General features: G+C 37.3%; 1 protein-coding gene across 3 annotated transcripts in view; it reads left to right on the top strand.

Moving 5' to 3' along the window:
• The window catches only part of SUPT3H (SPT3 homolog, SAGA and STAGA complex component), a 538,163-nt gene extending 520,222 nt beyond the window's left edge, over window positions 1-17,941 (top strand). The window contains exon 13 of one of the 3 annotated variants that reach the window (XM_025383822.1): window positions 16,812-17,941. In XM_025383822.1, the coding sequence (XP_025239607.1) occupies window positions 16,812-16,853 (42 nt within the window). In that variant the 3' untranslated portion in view covers window positions 16,854-17,941. The remainder of the gene's footprint in view (window positions 1-16,811) is intronic. The other 2 variants (XM_025383821.1, XM_025383823.1) reach the window with 2 other exon arrangements.
• Window positions 17,942-18,880: the final 939 nt, after the last annotated feature.

Below are 18,880 nucleotides of genomic sequence, written 5' to 3'. Positions count from 1 at the left end.
CCCAAGGATTCGATCTCATCCTTAATATCAATTACTAAAAACAGAAACAAACAAAAAAAGTCACATTTATGTGTTTTCCAGTTAAACACAGAAAAAGCCAAGAAAGTCAAACCATAAGCCTTAAAAACTCCATCCCTGATGTGCAAAGTTGTTTTAGTCTTCAAAAACACTTTTCAATTGGGGCTGGGTGTGGTGGCCCACACCTGTAATCCCAGCACTTTGGGAGGCTAAGGCAGGGAGATCACCTGAGGTCAAGAGTTTGAGACCAGCCTGTCCAACATGGTGAAACCCCATCTCTACCAAAAATACAAAAATTAGCCAGACGTGGTGGCAGATGCCTGTAATCCCAGCTACTTAGAAAGCAGAGGCGGGAGAATTGCTTGAACCCAGGAGGCAGAGGTTCAGTGAGCCAATACTGTGCCACTGCACTCCAGCCTGGGTGACAGAGGGAGGCTCCGTCTCAAAACGAAAAAAAAAAAAAAAAAACTGGGAGACAAAAATGTTCAGAAAGTTCAGGCCTCCCCTATTCTCTCCAAAGACCGTTGTCAGTTTCCCTGCAATACAGACATCTATCCTGGTCTTACCTCCTTTTTCCTACTCCTTCTCTTCTAAAACCGCCCTTGTTTCTTCTGTAGTCTGCTCCACATGCTTTATCAAAGGGCTCTGAGGTTCCTCCCTTCAACTGTAAGGTTGTCTGGTGTCTGAACTACCTTTGAGCCTCTTGCCACTATCTGTGTGGTTAGCTTGTTGGAATATGCCTAAGTGTAACTCTTGAAGAGATTAGTAAATTGAACTGTTGGTATCCTTAAGTAGCGTTTTGCATTAAGTTGAGGAAAAGTTTGTGATTGACAAGCCTAAAGTTACAGAGCAGAGTGAGTGCAAAGTTGGAAGGCAAAGTGATGAAAAGGACAAAGGATCAGGGATGGTACTGAAAAGGGAAAAGTTCCCTTGTCCCCCTCACAGGGAATGCAGTGAGGGTGTGGCTCGCTTGTTCAGTGCCCCAAATGCCCATACCTCTAGGGGAGCATAAAGACGGGCAGACTGTGGGCTCTGACCCCATGGCAGTGTCTCGGGGTGAACGTTTACAGCTGAAGCCCCAGTGGGCGTGTGTTACAGGTGCTCTTTTAGTTTAGCCGTTGATAGGCAGCTTGTGTTAGTCAGCTCAGTGAGACCCCTGCCTTATCACAAGGACAGAGGGCTTTCTGTATCCCGGGTTCTTTCCTTGGTGTACTGGAAAAATCGGATCACACGTGGGCTTGAAGAATGAGCACAAGGTTTTATTGAGTGGAAGTAGCTCTCAGCAGATGGGGGAGCCAGAAGGGACATATTTTCCCCTGAAATCGGGTTGCTCGGTGGCCTGGGCTCATGCCGGCGAGCTCCCCTCGATGTCCTCTTGACATCCAACCTCTTGTGTCTTCTTCTGCCAACGTGTTCCTCTTGATGTCCAGCTGTTTGTGTGTGTGCCTGCTAGGGTCTCAGGTTTTTATAGGCACAGGATGGGGGCATGGTGGACCAGGGTGGTCTTGGGAAATGCAACATTTGGGCACGAGTGCCTCTCCTCACCTAGGTCTGTGGGTACAGGCCCTAGGGTGAAGCCCTTACCAGGGACCCACCCTTCTCTTCCCAGCACTTCCCTGCCCCCCTTCCATATCAGTACCAAAACAGTTTTTCAAAGCCTGCTACTTCATATACCTTTATCAAGGAGCACTTCTTCAGAATTAGAATTCAAGCCCTCCATAGAGAAATGCCATTTCAGAGCTGCGTAGTGATTGCTATATCACTTCACAACGATAGCTTGTGAATGGATGGCTTAGATGTACTCCTGTGAATCCCAGGACACCCTGTTTTATGCCTCACGTATCTATTTTCCTCCCACTCAGTTTCTACCCAAGTGCCTGGTACTAGTAAGCATTCAATAAATGTTTGCCAAAATGAATGGAATTTATTGTATAATTATATACACAGTTTACCTTGGTCTTAAGTAATTCTAGCCTTATAATTTTTCTCTTCAACTGGGCCTTTCTAGTGAACATGTAGTGTGCTGCCATGTAGAAAACCAACAACTTGGAAACTTATTAAGTGCTGTGTTTCACTTCTAATACTGTTCAAGTCCAAACAAGTACATCCTGCCTGTGATGAACAAATCCTGACTATCTCCAACAAAAGCATTATTGTGGGGTGGGGGGGTGGGGTTTGTTGTTTTATTTTACTGAGTTATAATTTACATACAATAAAATCCATTCTTTTAAAATATATAGATTGATAATTTGACAAATGTATATAGTCATATAACCACCATCACAATGAAAATATTAGAGCATTTCCATTGCTGCAAAATGGAAATTTATAGTCAGTCCTCTACCCCTACCATCCATAGCTCTGTCAACCACTGATGTGTTTTCTGACCCTATAATTTTCCCATTTGTAATATGTCATATAAATGCAAATTGTATATATGTACCCCTTTGAGTCTGACCTCTTTGGTTTAGCATAATGCATTTGAAGTTCATCTGTGTTATTGCATGTATCAATAATGCATTCCTTTTTTATTTTCAAAGAGTGTTCCATTCTATGGGTGTACCACATTTGTTTTCTTTGTAGTGGACCTCTGGGATATTTCCAGTTTTGAGCAATTAGGAATAAAGTTTACATAAAAATATATAAATGTTCACCTATAAAATATGGACATGTTTTCATTTCTCTTGAGTTTGTAATTTTGACATAGTCTAATTTATCAATCTTTTTTTACAGATAAGTGTGTTAACTAAAAAAGCTTTGCTTATCATAAGGTCACAAAAATTTTATCCTATGTCTTCTAGAATTTTTATGGTTACTTATGTTTCTGTCTATGATTCATTTTCAGTTAATATTTGTACTGTATGGGGTAAGTACATTTGTACATGGTATGGGGTAAGAATCAAGGTTCACTTTTTTGCATATGAATGTCCTTTCCCTATGGAATTATCTTGGCACCTATGCTGAAAATAAATACTCTAAAAACGTGTAGGTCTATTTGGACTCTCTCATCTGTTTCACTGATCTGCATTTCTATCTGTAGAAATACCATACTGACTTGATTACTTTAGCTTTAAAATCAGGTAGTCTGCATCCTCCCAACTTTGTTCTTTTTCTGTGCGTGCGCGTGTGTGTGTTTCTGGCTCTTCAAGGTGCTTTGAGTTTTTATTTGGAATCAGTTTATCACTTTTAAAGAAAAGCCTGGTAGGATTTAGAAAAGAATTACACTGACTATAGATAAGTCTATGGAAGAGTATCTTTACAATATTGTCTTCTGATCGATTAACACAGTATCTCTCTCCATTTATATATTAATATTTAAAATTTTTCCTCTGTCGTGTTTTGTAGTTTTCATTGTACAGGTCTTACAAGTATTTTAAAAGTCCTCTGATTAATATTATGTTTTTGTGCCGTTTTAATTTCTTAATTTTTTCTTCTTGTTCACTGCTAGATATAGAAATAAAGGTTTTTTTTTTTCTAATGTTGATTTTGTATCCTATAACCTTACTAACTCCTTAGTTCTAGTAAGTTTTCTGTAGATTCTTTGGTATTTTCTATGTAAACAATTGTATTATTGTCTGTGAATATAGGCAGTTTATTTCAACACTTCCAATGTGTATGCCGTTTGCTTTCTTTCCTTATTTCAGCTGGTATTAATGGTGGAATAGGTGCAGTGGGAGTAGATATCTTTGCTTTATCCCTGATCTTATGGAAAAATTGTTTAGACTTTCACCATTAAGACTGATGTTAGCTGTGGGGTTTTTATGTATGTCTTTTATCAGATTGTACAGCACCATTGTTTTTGCCTATTTTTGTGTATTATACATAACTCATTTTGAAATTTCTAATGCTTCTTCATGTATATCACTTAAAGCACTGATATAAAACAATTTATAATAATTTGCTGCTACCAAAAAGGTTTTTTTGTTAGCACACTGAATTGCATGTGTCCTGAAACTAGGTTTTAATTTTTTACTATTTATAAAATTTCTAGCAATATTGGATATTTTTTATCCAGTCTCCCTTCAGTGGATGGACATTTGGGAAGCCACAGTGCCCAGGTGATAATTCCCTTCCGCGTAACAACATGTTTATTTTCAAAAGTCAGTAGACATGGGTCTTTTTCATTGAGCAATGTCTTTTTGCTCCCACCAAAAACAAGTGACATCATTAACATTCATTATGATTCATTCCGATGTGAGCATGTATTCATAGTCACCACCATAACCTTGTGCTGATGTACAGTACTGTGATAAATGGCCCCTTCTGTCTCACAGGAGACTGGATAAATAGGCCTGGCTGTCATCGTGTTCCGCTTGTGTCAAAGCACAGACCATGAAACTGCTCTGATATCACTGGTATTTGTAAAACTAATCTTTCTTATCTTTATGTATCATATAAGTATTTTTTTAAAAAAAATAGTTATATGACACCATGAAAAGCCTTTAAATGATTTATGGTTGGTAATGTCTTACTCTCTTTCCATTCATTTCTTTATATTGAAATAATCCCAAGAAAATTGGACAGCACTGACTAGCCTCATGATCTCATGTCCTGACACCGATACCTCTTACCTATTTTTGTAGAGGAAACATTTATTTCTAAATAAATGTTAGTAAACATTAATTATTAATGAATAATAAAGATTTATATTTCTAAATCCAATATGCATGTATGCATATACATGATACACACATACATCTAGGTAATTTCCTTCCTCTGCCCACCCCCAGCCCAAAGTGAGACTCCTATATAATAAGAACCATGACTGATTCCTCAGAGCCTACCATGTGCATTTCACCGAGAATATACACACAAAAAAATGTTGGAAAGACAAGTCATTCTCAATGTTCCTGGCATCCTATCAAAGCTTTCCTTTTAAACATGATTTCAGCACCCACACTCTGCTGACCATTAATAGGCCATCTGCACTCTGGTGTCTGCATGGCTTTCTACATTCAGGCCTCTAAATGTCACTTTGAGGTAACACTTTCACGCCATCTCCCTCTGTCACCTCATCCTGCCTTATTTGCCTTTATAGCACTTACCACTGTCATTGTGTGTACACCCCCCACACACACACACACAGAGAGACAGACTAAGATTTAGTGGATTCACATGTATTCACGATACATCTCCAGCACTAAGAACTGTGCCTGACATGTCATAGGCACTTAATACTTGTGAATGAGTGAATGAACAAATGAATAAGCAAATGTAGACCAGAGATGCATTTCCAAACCTGAGTTCCCCAAGAGCCTTATACTTACAATGGGACATCCGCAGACCCAAAGGTGCATTAAGCATTGTCTAATAGGGAGAATAACTGATTTTTCTTGATGTTTTTCAGTGGTATGTAGATACCATTGTGATTAATCAGATTTATTTAAATACATTACGGAAGGCTTTTAGTCATTGCATATTAGATACCATTGTGATTAATAAAATTTATTTAAACACATGATTGAAGGCTTCCAATCATTACATATTTTGTTGGTCAGTGGCTACGAGAAGCACAGCACCTCCCATGTGGGTGTCTTTAAACACCTCCCAACACTTCCACATTGAGGACCAAGCCTTACCATTAGTTTTGGTGAGGCTTTAAAAAAATCGTTTTGGTGGGGAAAAACCATATTCACAGCATAGCAGGGACTACCTTAACTTGAATAGTATTTAAATAAATTCTATTCACCGCATATGTATTGAGCATCTAAATGTCAGACATTATAGGAGATATAATAATGGCTAAAACAGGGTTTAAAAGGTGGAACTTACTAATTCATATAATTAATAATATCTGTTAGGACATTCTTGCTTGCTATAACGAAATACCTGAGACTAGGAAATTTATAAAGAAAAGAGGTTTTATTGGCTCATGGTTCTCCAGGCTGTACAGGAAGCATGCCAGCATCTACTTCAGGAAGCTTCCAATAATGGCAGAAGGCAAAGGGGGAGCAGGCACATCACAGAGAAAGAGAGAGAGATAATACTGGCATTATCATAGCCAAACTCTCAAATTTCTCTTCTCCAAAGTTAGATGACAACATCATGTTTTAAGGTATTGCAACCTTATTTGACTTTTTCATTGGAAGTTTGACTCTTTAATATCACCATATAATTATGTTTACACAAAGAATTGGAAAGAAGGCATAGAGTCTCCATATGTTCATTTCAGTCTGGGTGGCTAAAGGGCTTCTAAGAGTCAATGCATGAAAATGGCCTAGATTGAATAAATTAGAAAAATCACAAAAGGAAACCACTATAGGAAATAGTTTTACACATGTAATTGCTGAAATCCTATAGTGAATGTGTCAATCTGTACTAACTAAATAAATTTGTTTATAGACATGTTCTGTATTAGCTTCCACTCTTTCACAGACCTTTGCCAAACAAAATCCCACTAGAAGTAGGATGTTCACACCCGAGTAGGAGTTTCTTGGATAAATATTTTTACTATATGGAGACCAAAACCACTTTTACAAATTTTAGACTTTGATTGAAATACTATATTTCTTTTGCTTTTTTCTCCCATCTTTTCTCCTGGCAGCTACTTGTGCAATAGCTTACCTCCTCGCACCTCCCACGGGTCTGCTGAACAAGAGACTGGCTGCATGCACAGGAGGCCAGGCAGTCCTGAAAGTAGTGAGACCAGCTTACCCAGTCACTTCCACCACCAATTGGACTGGAGAGACAGAGGAAGGTCCATTTGCCCTTCTCCTAAAACCTAGTTGAAATTATTCCTTGAATTAAGCATAGAGATTATACATTGTGAAGCTATATTTTATAGAATGCCTGTTTACATTTCATTTGACTGCTATATAAATAGAATACACAAAGGTAGAATTTATGTAGCCAGTCCTCAAGAAATTACAGTAAAAGTTATTGAAATATAACAGCCACATTCTTTTGTAAGGATGACTCTGATCTCAACTTTTGCCAACCAGTTTGGAACAAGAATTTCAACTGACTTCTTAATTCTGTAGTCAAAAACTGGTGCTGAATTTTTCATAGGCCCTTTTGAAGATCCATTTTCTTAATTTGGCTGTTGAGTAATAACATATTTTTAGTAAGTATTTTTAACTGTAGTAACTTCTGTTAAAAGTGAAACAAGGCGCCAGGCATGATGGGTAGCTAAGGCAAGAAGATCATTTGAGCCCAGGAGTTCAAGACCAGCCTGGGCAACAAAGTGAGACCCCCATCTCTAAAAACAATTTTTTTAATTAGCAGAGCGTGGTGGTGCACACCTGCAGTCCCAGCTACTCAGGAGGCTGAGGAGGGAGAATTGCTTGAGTCTGGGAGATTGGGGCTGCATTGAGCCGTGATCACACCACATCACTCTAGTCTGGGCAAGACCCTGTCTCAAAAAAAAAAAAAAAAAAATAGTGAAACAAACAACATTATTTTTGATGTGCTAAACCGAAACCTTTCCACTGTGTTTGTGAGACAGTGTACCCAGTAGGCAGTTGACTTGGACAATAGTGTGATAAGGGTGATCTGGGCCAGTGCAGGATCCTAGTTACTATGAACCCAAAAGCTCACCTTTTAGAATTAATTAGAATAATATCCAGTAAAATGAGTACTGTCACTACCACATAAATAATATATCTGACTTAGGATGGCTCCACAACTCAGATCTTGTCATTTAATATGATAGCTCTGTTCAAATTAATCTTTTACATCAGAGGAGACACTTTGGTTATTTATGATATGTTGGAGATAAATTTTCAGAATGGTTAAGGCATATTATTGTAAATGTCCATGGCAAATTTAATTAACACAACTCTGTTTTAGAAATACAGATGTGTAGTATGTACAAGGTAAACATATGTTCACAATGTCTCCAGAACACCTAACTTTAAGGAAAGAGACACAAAGGCATGGAAGAGGCATGCCCCCCTATTGTCAGTCCACAGCAGTTCACCTGGGAAATAAATGCCAACAGAGAGTACTCTCATTTAATATAAAGAGTTTATGCCAGGCCCTAAAGCAGTGATTCAAAAGAATCACTTGGTTGAATGCTTATGAGTATCTCTGACCTGAATTTGGATAAGCCCTTTAGTGGTAGGTAGTTTGGGTTGGTGTCTCAGATTTAACATTTATTGTCTAAGCCTATAGCTTGGCGTTTGTAAACAAGATAAGTCAAGGTCTCTCTTCTCTTGGCCTTACTTGGAATACTTCTTTGTCCCCCGAACCCGTCCCCTTCCCATCCCCAACTCAGATCTCAGCTGTGTGACTTCTTCAAGAAGCCTCCTTGATCACCCCATCTACCTCTACTGCCCTCTTATACAGCCCTTTACAGTCTATTCTCATTTTGTAACTTCCATCACTTTTGGCATGTCTTATTCAATATGTGTCTTCCCCCTCAGCCTGTTCACCATAGAGGGCAGGAACCACATCTGTGATCCTGCTGTATCCACTGTACCTTGTACTCTGCATTTTCTGAATGAATAAGTGAATGAATGACAGTAGGTTCATACATACATACACCTTTTCTATCATTTCTCAGCCTTTTGGCTAAAATCAAGTGTAAAAATATATCTTCTCAGGTGGCTACTGAATGTAATTGATGTTATTAACTACCATCTTCTGATTTTTGTCATAATTTTTTATTCATTGTCTTTAAATCTTAAAGACCTTAACTTAATTTATTTACTGTCCAATCAAATTGACCATTGGCAAACAGCTATTGCTCTGTGTTCTTACTCCTTGTGTTGTGTTTTAATGTGGCAAAGGCCATTGAGAAGGGGGGGGAAGGCCATAGCAACAGTATTTTCTTTTTGTTTTTGTCTTGCATCAGTATTGTCTAAGACCTTGAAAATGCAACTGAGTAACATGACTACAAAACCAAGATTGTAAAAAAAAATTATATTATCTACTGCAAACTTACTGTTGATTATAATTTTTGATAACAGAGTATTTGAACCTAAAATGTTTATAGACCCAACAAAATAATTTCACAGTGTCGTTTTACATGAGTTGAATACTTTTTCTGGCAAACAAAGCAATTGGCTTGATTGATGCATAAGTTTTCACTGTTGACTGATAATTAGTAAGGAGAAGCCCAGAAATGCTCCCAGTGGGACCTGAGACCTAATATCAGAATAACTGCTTTGCAACTCTTGCCAGCAGTTGAGCTATCAAGGTCACTTATTTAGTTTTCTTAATAACTGGCGCTGATGGTTCTCTTGCAAAATGGTAAGTGTGTGGTCTGAGTCCAATTTTGGGAACTGAGACTATCCAGCCCCTGCTCTAATGATGAGCATTATCAGCATTTCCCAGTATTGCCCAGAGGAAAAGAAGCCACCTGCTAGTCAAATTCATTCATTCATTAGATGACTCCTTATTAAGCATTTAACTTATTTCATGCATTGGGTTATGCCTTAGACATACAGAAATAAATAGAACATTAAGTTCCCTTCCTTCTGAAGGTTATAGGTTACTCAAGTGAAATGAGAATTAACTGTTGTTAAAGAGCTTAGCCCCCAAACAATTGTTATTTGGGTTACTAACTCCTGCCAATTTGGCACTTTTTGGCTGTTCTTTTTGTTTTCATCTTGTATCAGTATTGTCTAAGACCTTGATAATCCAATTGAGTAACATGGCTATAAAACCAAGATTGTAAAAAAAGAGTATATTATCTATTACAAACCTACTATTGATTCTAATTTTTGGTAACAGTATGTGAACCTAAAATGCTTACTTATATGTGTTTGCAGCTTGGAATAATTTGAGACATTTGTTTTGATTGTCATTAATATAAAAGTAGCTGAAGACAAGTTTAATATGATTGGCATTAAATTATTATTAAACATAGATGTATATAAGTGCATACAGTGTCATGGAAAGAATAATTTATACATAGTCTCATAAAATTGCTAAAGATAATATTTACAAAAACTCTTTTTTTCCTAAAATACAATGTTGTATTAACCATTTAATTATTTTGCTCAACAACAAAAAAGTCTTAATATATCTCATAATTTGCAATGACGGGCAATTATGAATGGTAATTTTTAATGACTAAATTTAATCTAGAGATTTTTGTATTGAGACTGCTGAAACAACTTGGTAATAACTCAAGAATTTATAAAAGCCCAATGTTAGTATTTTTAATAAAATAAGAAGAGACTGACATAGATTTAGAGAAAAATCAGGCATAAAATGACAAGTTCCTCAAGATTTATGGGCTTTGGGTTACTTGGACTACAATAAGAGTTAATACTATGTTTTTTTCCCATTCTGCCAGCCAGAGAAGACCTCTTATTTAAAGGGCAGGGCTCCCTCCACTGTTGTTAAATCAAGGCTCTGCTTCTGACAGGATATTTATAACATAGGGCAAGTATACAAAAGAAAAATGTTTAATGATGAGTTTTGCATGTTATACAGTGTTATACATCATATGGTTTAATTTAGATCCCCTGAAATATCAGAGTTAGAATGAAATTATCAAAAGGAGAAAAGTCACATGGCATGGTGCAAACAAGATGTGCCTATTTTATTTATGTTTGCTAATGAAATTCAGCCATGATTCCCACTTTGATTTTAAGAGTCTTAGACCACCACTCGGCTTTATTCATTATAATTAAATATCTTGCCCACACGCAGACACAAGGCCAGCAAAGAAAGGGGCATATTTTATCTTTTAAAAAGCGATTGCATAGCTTTCATATGAAACTCCTGAGCTTCCAAGATTTATAGTATTAAAGCAAAACAGTATGTCTTTCAGGGCACGGTCATCTTCTTAGGCAAATGGAGGGCTTAGACTCAGAATCTAATGACCTCACAGAGACCAGGGCTGGATCTTAGGCAAAAAAGAGGGCTTAGACTCGGAATTTAATGACCTCACAGAGGCCAGGGCTGAATTTGGACATGTGGAAGCAGTAGAATATGAAACAACCTAAGTTTGAGACAATTTGGCATAGTCTCTTCTACCAGAAGAGAGATTGAAAAAGGCCTGTTACAAGCACAACTGATTGATTTTTACTGTAAAGCTTGGGAGTGGGGTGGGACAGAGAGGGGGGCAATTTCGTTGACCAAAAAACATCCTTTACACATGAAATTCAGAAATGTACCTACCTTCCCAACTGTGGCTCAACTGAGTATTCCAATAAACCAGACATTTAGGTTAAGTTAATAAGTAAGAGTTAGTGAAAGCCTATTCCTTCTAGTTTATTCCACTACCTCCCTACCTTTTTCTCCCAGCAAAGCAAAGCCAGTGTAGAACCTCAACCCTCTGTGCTCATCTTCATCCCCTTCAGCCTCAACCCTCTGTGTCCTCACATCCCAGGATGTGAAGAATTTGGAAAATCCCCAGGCTCTTGGTAACAGGGCAGCTCCTGTGGCCCACAAATCATCCTAGAGACAAAGCATCTATAATCTATACTTAGTTAATTAGGAGTTAACAGTAGTTTGGGAAAGGGCGAATGTATGCTCCAAATCTTTTTATTGTCCCTTTTACTGCTGGATTTAACCCAAACTTGCCAACTCCAAATAGCTCCACGCAGGCCATATTATTTGCTCAGCCCAAAATCAGACACCGAGCATAGCCATAGTAAGACTTCCATGAAAACACATGGTGTATCACCCCCTTGAAGGTCCTAAAGATGCATACATTTGCCACAGAACCTTTCAGCTATATTTATCTTATTTTGATGTTTTGTTCATTTATCAGAATTATTATTTTGGGCACTCAGGAAAATTAAGTGAGTCTCCAGGGGAGGGCTAATCATAAAGCAGAAAAGCCCAAAGTAGAACTCAAAGCTTATAATGGCTTGACCTCTACCTGCTCAGCTATATTGTTTCGGACATAATTGTGTTCCTTCCTTCCTTCTCCCCTAACCCCCTCCCACCACCACCACCAGTTTCTTCACTTTTGTTCTGCTCCCAAGGGCTGTTCTTTATCCAGAAAAACTGTTTCTTTCCCTGCATCTGTTTTCCCTATTAAGGCTGGGGAAGCTAAACACATAGCTTTGGGCAGAATCAGAACCATCTGCAACAAGCCCTAAACTGAGTCAGGAATCCTGGGCTTCTCCCCATGTGACTGCGGACGGGTCACTCTCTCTGGGCATTAGTTTTTTCATGTTAAATTAAGAATGGGGCCAGAGGAATTCACAAAGATACTTTCCAAAGTTCTATTGTTGATTCTAGATGTTAGTAAAGGGTTTGTTCAGCTTGCTTTAGCAGGCTTAGTTCCAAATTCCTTTTTCACTATAGTATTAAACATAATAGTGGCATCTCAGCATCTGCGGGGGGGAAAGCAATGCCTAGTCTACAGATAACCTAAAAGTGTGGAGATATAGGTAACCCATCTGCTGTGGGTAAAAGCCACAGTCTGAAAACTTCAATTTCTGCCTCTTACATGTTAAATTTACTAAATGCCAAAATTAGAATTTCCATTAGGAAATATTTACTCCATAATCACGACAGACTCTGAAAATGTTCCATTTATTGACAAAACCATTACTGGGTCCTGTTAATGGTCTCCTCATCCATTTTACCACTGTTCTCAACTCTCAATATGCAGCTGGGATACTTCTAAAATGTTCCACAGCCTAAACTCCACTCAGACCCACTGGCTCTGAAGAACTGGAGCTACAGCATCTGCATCTTTTAAAGCTCCCCAAGTGATTGGGGTGCAATGTTCTATACTATACACTATTCTTAAAGTTAGTTTGGAAAATAAGCAGCAGTTGAGAAAGCCTCCAAAGTGAAGATGATTTAGATTCAAGGTCCATGTCTGTACTCTGAAGTATTGTACCTGGCTGATTTAGCTTAAATTTGAAATAAAATTGTAATTTACCCTTTAAGTGATGTTTAGCAAGAACTGAGTTTGTTGGGACTAAGAGAATATGTGTATCTACAGTGCTGTGGGTGGAACTGGGGCAGGAGACTGTCTGGTTTGTTTTGTTTATTGTAAGACAATGTAGTATAATGAAAAGAACACAGGCCCTGGGTTTTAAATCCAAAATCTACTCTTTTACTAATTGTGGTAAGGCTCAAATTAGATACAGACATGAAAATATTTCATAAACCATAAAACCATGTATCTCAGCATTTTTTAATCTTTGCCCCTCCCTACTTTGAGAAATAGACAAATCTCGTGCCTTTCTAAAGTGTAAGTTCAAATTAAATATTGTGATTAGAAGCAAAAAAACAAAAGCTTTGTTTTCTCCCTCCTTTCTCATGTTGAGAATGACCTCTCAGTGCATTTTACTTGTGGCAGTTAAAACTTGAATGTGAAACTAGAAGTTTAGTGAAGCCAGGGACTGTCTATTTATCTTTGTGTCCTGTTGTACCACCCAGCACACAGTGATTTACAGCGTAAGAACTCAGTAAAGATTTGCCAAAATCATATTAAGCAAATTTATAGGAATTCAGACAATAGAACCAAAACCTCTTTCTTATGCCTTTGAGAAATAAAGTACTCGTAAGAGAGTTTGGGACTTACTACAGTGAAATTCTTATGCTAGTTTATTTAAGATTTGAGAAAGCAGAAGAGAATCAGGAAAAGTAATAGAATAAAACAAGTCTGTACTGGAAGAAAGACTGGTGTTTATAGTAAATGTTTTAATAATTAGGCTAATCGCAAAAATAATACACAGTAACATTTAAGTTGGAACTACAATGTAAGTTTTGTAGCATGTATCCTTTTGCTTAAGAAAAATATTAATCTTTTTAATATTCATTTGTATCCCTTAAGATGTACCAATTTGTGGTAACCCATAAAAAACAGAAGTAAACCACGATGGGATTTAAATGTTTTCTCTAGCTTGTCCATATGAAGTTAAAAAAAAAAAAAAAAAGTCATTTTAAAAAGTGCACACTTAGAAATTAATTACCCCACCAGTGCCCAGTGCAGTAGGCAAAATCTGTATCTGCTTATCCAGGTAGATTGACATAATGGCACCGGTCATAATTTGGTGCTATAAATGAATGTCCAAAATTGGGTCCTCAATTTTAAAAAAACTGGGAACTATGAATTCCTAATTTTAGAACTAATTGGGCCTTAAAAACATTAAGTATTGTCTTTGCTGTGAACTTTAAGAGATGCTAAAATGTCTGACCTTTTCAGCAAATTCACAAAGGAGCAACTGATGCGGAGAATAGAACTTTATTAAATCAGAAATGAACCTTAAGTAGTATATAGGCATGTAGAATCCAGTTTGTTGGGGAGGTCTGATTGTGTTATTGATTAATCTATAACTTTCAGTAGTGGGTGGAAGTCCTGTTTCTGGTCAAAGCCTGGATTTTACTAACTAGGGGTGTCTATAAAGATACAGAACTGGGAATCATTCATAGGGTCTGACAGAAGAAAGTAAGTGGGACACAAAGTATTCCATGAGAATGTGGCCTCTGGAAGGCCCTCACACCAAGCAATGTTTAAATTTAGTTTCAACATTTGCAACACAAATAGAGAGAAATTTACAGTTGACGTGAAGATGAGTTGTCTTCATCCATCTTCCTGTAAAGTTGCTTACTCTGGAAAGCATGCCAAAGTTGGGACGTTCCCATAATTGCCTTACATAGACAACGTACATCCTTTGTACATCAAAAGGAAAAAGCAGTGACTCAAAATAGAGGACCCTAGGGAATATGTTTACTGAAATTGCTCTTCACTAATTACACATGCTTGTTTGTTCCTTCTTTATTTTAGAATTAAAATAGGAAGAACTCATCCCAGAAGTCTGGGTCAACTCTAAACTTTGATTTTCTCATAGGATCTATGTTATTAAATATGCCTGTAATATTTTAATTGTTTGCAAAGCAGTGATAAATCACCTGTGAAGGTGAATTGATCTTTCAAAAGTGACCTTTTCCATGGTAATAAGAACTATTTCATATTGCCCCATCTGAAAACATTAAAACCTGGTTATTTCTCAGGTGAACCCAGCTAAGACTCAGTCTCCCTCTAAGCCAAAACCTCCTTTCTCAAGCAAGGCTCACTTCAACACTCTACCTTTAGAAGGAATGCAGCCTTACTCCTAGGTCCGTTTAACTCCATATAAAACCATCCCTGTGCTTTAAATAGTACATTATGTTAAAGATTGTCACTGTGGTTGTAAAATTTAAAATACCAGGGTGAGGAAGCTAAGAGTATTACCTTGGCATAAGCCTCTGTAAGGCAGCCATGGTGGTAGGAGCTGTTTCATAGATGAGGCTCCCCTGCGTGTGGTTGTGGGAAGACACCGTGTGCATTCCTACAAGTTATTTGTGGCTCTCTGAGGCATTCATTTAACACTGTTCTATAGCGCACAATTTTAGGAAGTAGAGTTGGAATTTTCTAGTCCTTGTTAGAATGTTTTCTTCAATCCAGAAGTGTTGTACAACACAAAAAGCCCCATGGTAAAGAACAAGCTCACAGAAAGAATACTGAGGAATGACACTTGGAATGTGCCACTGTTTTGTCATCCCTGCTACACTGATCTGGAGTGAACTGCGTAGCAGCATAACTAACCGAAGAAATTTCAGCCAGGGCGCCAAAGCCTGACAAGCATAGTAAATCTTCTTAAGCAGGATATTTGGAGAGAAGGTTTTCAAGTTAATTGAATTTTATGATTAACAGAAGGTTATCTAGAAAACTGTATTTGTTTCACTTCATGTTGATGGAAGTCTTTCTAAAAGGGTTAAGTCTACTTTCCGTTTATAGTATAATTATTAATGTGGTTTAATTATTTTTTTAAGATGAAGATTTCACTGCCTCCACAGCATTATCTTGATCGTAAAAGGTTATTCTATATTTCTTAAAATATGGCTGTGGCTGTTCAAGGTTAATTCATTGGGCTGGAAGTATACAGACTCCAGAACTGCTTCAGAGTTATAAGGCTAAGGGGGAAAAATCCCTAACATGAAATTTTATGATTTTCTTTGTTTTTCTGAAAACAGATTGTAGGAAAATTCCATCCAGTTGAAGGTTATGAGTTCTCTGGATGTGACTGTTACTAGTTTAAATGATGAAAAATGTGCCAGTGAAAGGGAAATTTTATTCCTAAGTCCTGAATTTTAGTTCTTCTCCACTCTGGGTCTTACGGTGAGATTCAGGATGTTACAGAGACCCTGTGTGGTCCAGGTCTCCCAACACTGAAATGTAAAATATATCTCTTGGAATGAAAAGCATGCAATTTTTCTTTCCTTACTGGAATGTATTATATTTTTGCACTTAGAATCCATTTTCCCACTTTCTTTTATGGGAGTATTTTATCCCAGCATGCATATACATGTGTACATCTGTATGTACAGGTATGTATATAAAATTATAGAAGATTTGCCTTTTTGGTACTGTCTACAATATGCAGAGTAATACAGAACTCCTTTGAGATAATCATATTTTACTGGGGAGGAGAGGCCTCTATTAGTGTCCGTTCCGATAGCTTTTCACTCAGACTATAAATTAGGCCTGGGAAGGGCCAGTAATGAGTCAGTAATTTATAGACTATTAAGATAGTTAGAAGTGATCCTGAGCATGTCGAATAGAGAACACATGTTTATAAAAGACAAACAGATTCGATACATCTCTTTGGCCTAACCAAGCCCAATCAGTTAACAAAATGGGATGTCTTACTTTATGTATCTCCTACTTCCCAAAAATAGAATCACTAACCACTCGCTAACCACACCGACTTTTTAACGGACAGAATGGTTGCTATAGTTTTGCCACCAGAAATATTCAGATTAAGCATTCTATTAGATTGTAGCCAGCAGAGTCTACAAAACAGGAAGAAGGCTCTGCTTGCTTTTTGCCTCCTTTCCTTGTTTGACTTGATGTGATAATTCATTGCAGATTTCTTTTTCTTTGACAGAATGCCTACCGCAGGAGTGGGATGGCTTTTCTAGCCTGCTGATGTGACAACTGTGATGTGCCCGCAACAACAGGAAAGGCAGTGTTATATTAAGGTGATTTCTTGTGAACAAAATAAAATGCAAATTTACCTTTCTTTTATCTGAGGGAAGTGGGCTGGTTTGTTGTGACTACCAACTTGCTGACTCCTGCTCTTTTCCAGCCCCTCAACCATCAGTCTTGTTTACTAGATGGGCTGTTCAGCTAATTAATGGCAGGATGTTTAGGATAGTGTGTAGGTGGACAAGAATGCAGATCACACAATTTTGAAATTTTAATTTGAGTAGATTTACTGCCCTCAGTTCACATATCTTAAAAGCAGTGGTTGCCCCGGTCCAGTCTTTTGTCAGTGTTTTATTTGATACATTTTATAATCCAGGTTTGGAATAAGGAAACAAAATTAAAAGGACAGTGAGTTTTCACCTTCCCTTATACCATCAACTTTACTTTCCAACATTTGTTGACTACATGTATTTTATTGACAGCTATCCACTTTATAAACTTACAGTAATCAAAGATTTAACAGACCTGATAAATCACCTGTTCCCACCTCCTTTCCCCTTCACTCCACTTACAGTATGTGTCATTTTCAATGCCTTCTTCCCAACTTCCTGCCATCTGCCTTTCATGTGTGTTTTTCCTCACACAGAACCTCTTCCTCCATCTTCATTCCCCTCCTTTTCCTGTTTCTCCAATCCCCAGACCCACCACTCCTGCACATGCCATACACATTTAGAAGCCAAGTATTCAGAATTAGTAGAAGGGGAGCAGGGTGATTTCTTGCTTCCTCCCTTCAAAGCACTACCACACCTAGACTGGAAATGTGGGCTGGGTAATTTCTTGCTGTTAGCAGCCGAGCTACCCTTCTGGCAGCTATACTTTCTCCAGTAAATGAGGAACCGTAACTCCTCGGAACAAACCAAAATATAGCAGATGTAAGTGTATAGTTCCTGATTAAACTTCAGTTGCAAAACAAGAAAGTTATTTCTTTAATTCTGTGGGAGTTTTGTATAATTTTACTTTTATCATGGATTTTACACACACTTGAAACACTCTCTCTAAAGAATAAAAACAGAAATGAGAAATATGAAAGATCTTTTTCTTGTGGCCAAAGCATTATGAGTCTCTGTTAATATGATTATGCCACATTATTTACATTTGTTAACTGTCATTTACCTGCTCTATGTTAATCTTTTTAGAAAAAATTTGAATTTCAGAAACAAAATCACAGATATATAATATTAAAATATTCCCAAAGGGTTTTGATGTTCCATCTATGCTTGTTAAAATGTATGATTAAACTTTTATTTTTATCATCATTCTTATTTTCCTTGTCATCCATAATCATGGGAAATTATAAGCTTGCAGTAAACATGCTAACTTTTAAACGATAGCATTTATTGTATTTGGTTTTGATCTGCCATGCTTATAGATGGTATAAAATTTTCAGGGGCTAATTTATCACATCAAAATTCCTTCTCTCCCACATTATACATTTTAAAGTACGCACAAAGCAGAAAATACAGGGTTTGGGGTTTTTTTCCTTCATTTTATTCTACCTGATCTCCTTATAGTCCCAGAGAAGGAAGACTCAACGTACATTTCTCTCAGAAATATGACAGGTCTGTGTTTTTGTTGGTCTGGCGTATGTTTGTCTATCTTGAACAGTCTGACAGGTAATTATTTATAAAATCTGGTTTTGCCAAGTTCATATAATAACCTTTCATTTTTCATCATAAGCCAGTAAGCTGAATTTAGAATAAAGCAAGGTCATTTATGTCTGTCCTAAACCAGCCTACATGTCCCCATAATTGCTCAATATTTTTCATTCCTTTTTCTATTTTTTATACTTAGGTTCTTTCTCTGACTCTTTGCACAATATTAAATTTGAAGTGAAATAAAATTTCCTTCAGCAGTGACTATAGAAATAAAAGAAAATTTACAGAAGAAACATTTAAGAAAACTTGACTTCAATAAATTATTTTCTCAGTAATTGTAATGTTAGAGCAGAAGACAGTCTTAGAGATCACT

Source organism: Theropithecus gelada, chromosome 4 (assembly GCF_003255815.1).
Source record: "Theropithecus gelada isolate Dixy chromosome 4, Tgel_1.0, whole genome shotgun sequence".
Taxonomy (NCBI): Eukaryota; Metazoa; Chordata; class Mammalia; order Primates; family Cercopithecidae; genus Theropithecus; species Theropithecus gelada.
The sequence above is the reverse complement of the archived record's forward strand: the minus strand, read 5'-3'. Positions and strand labels throughout refer to the sequence as shown.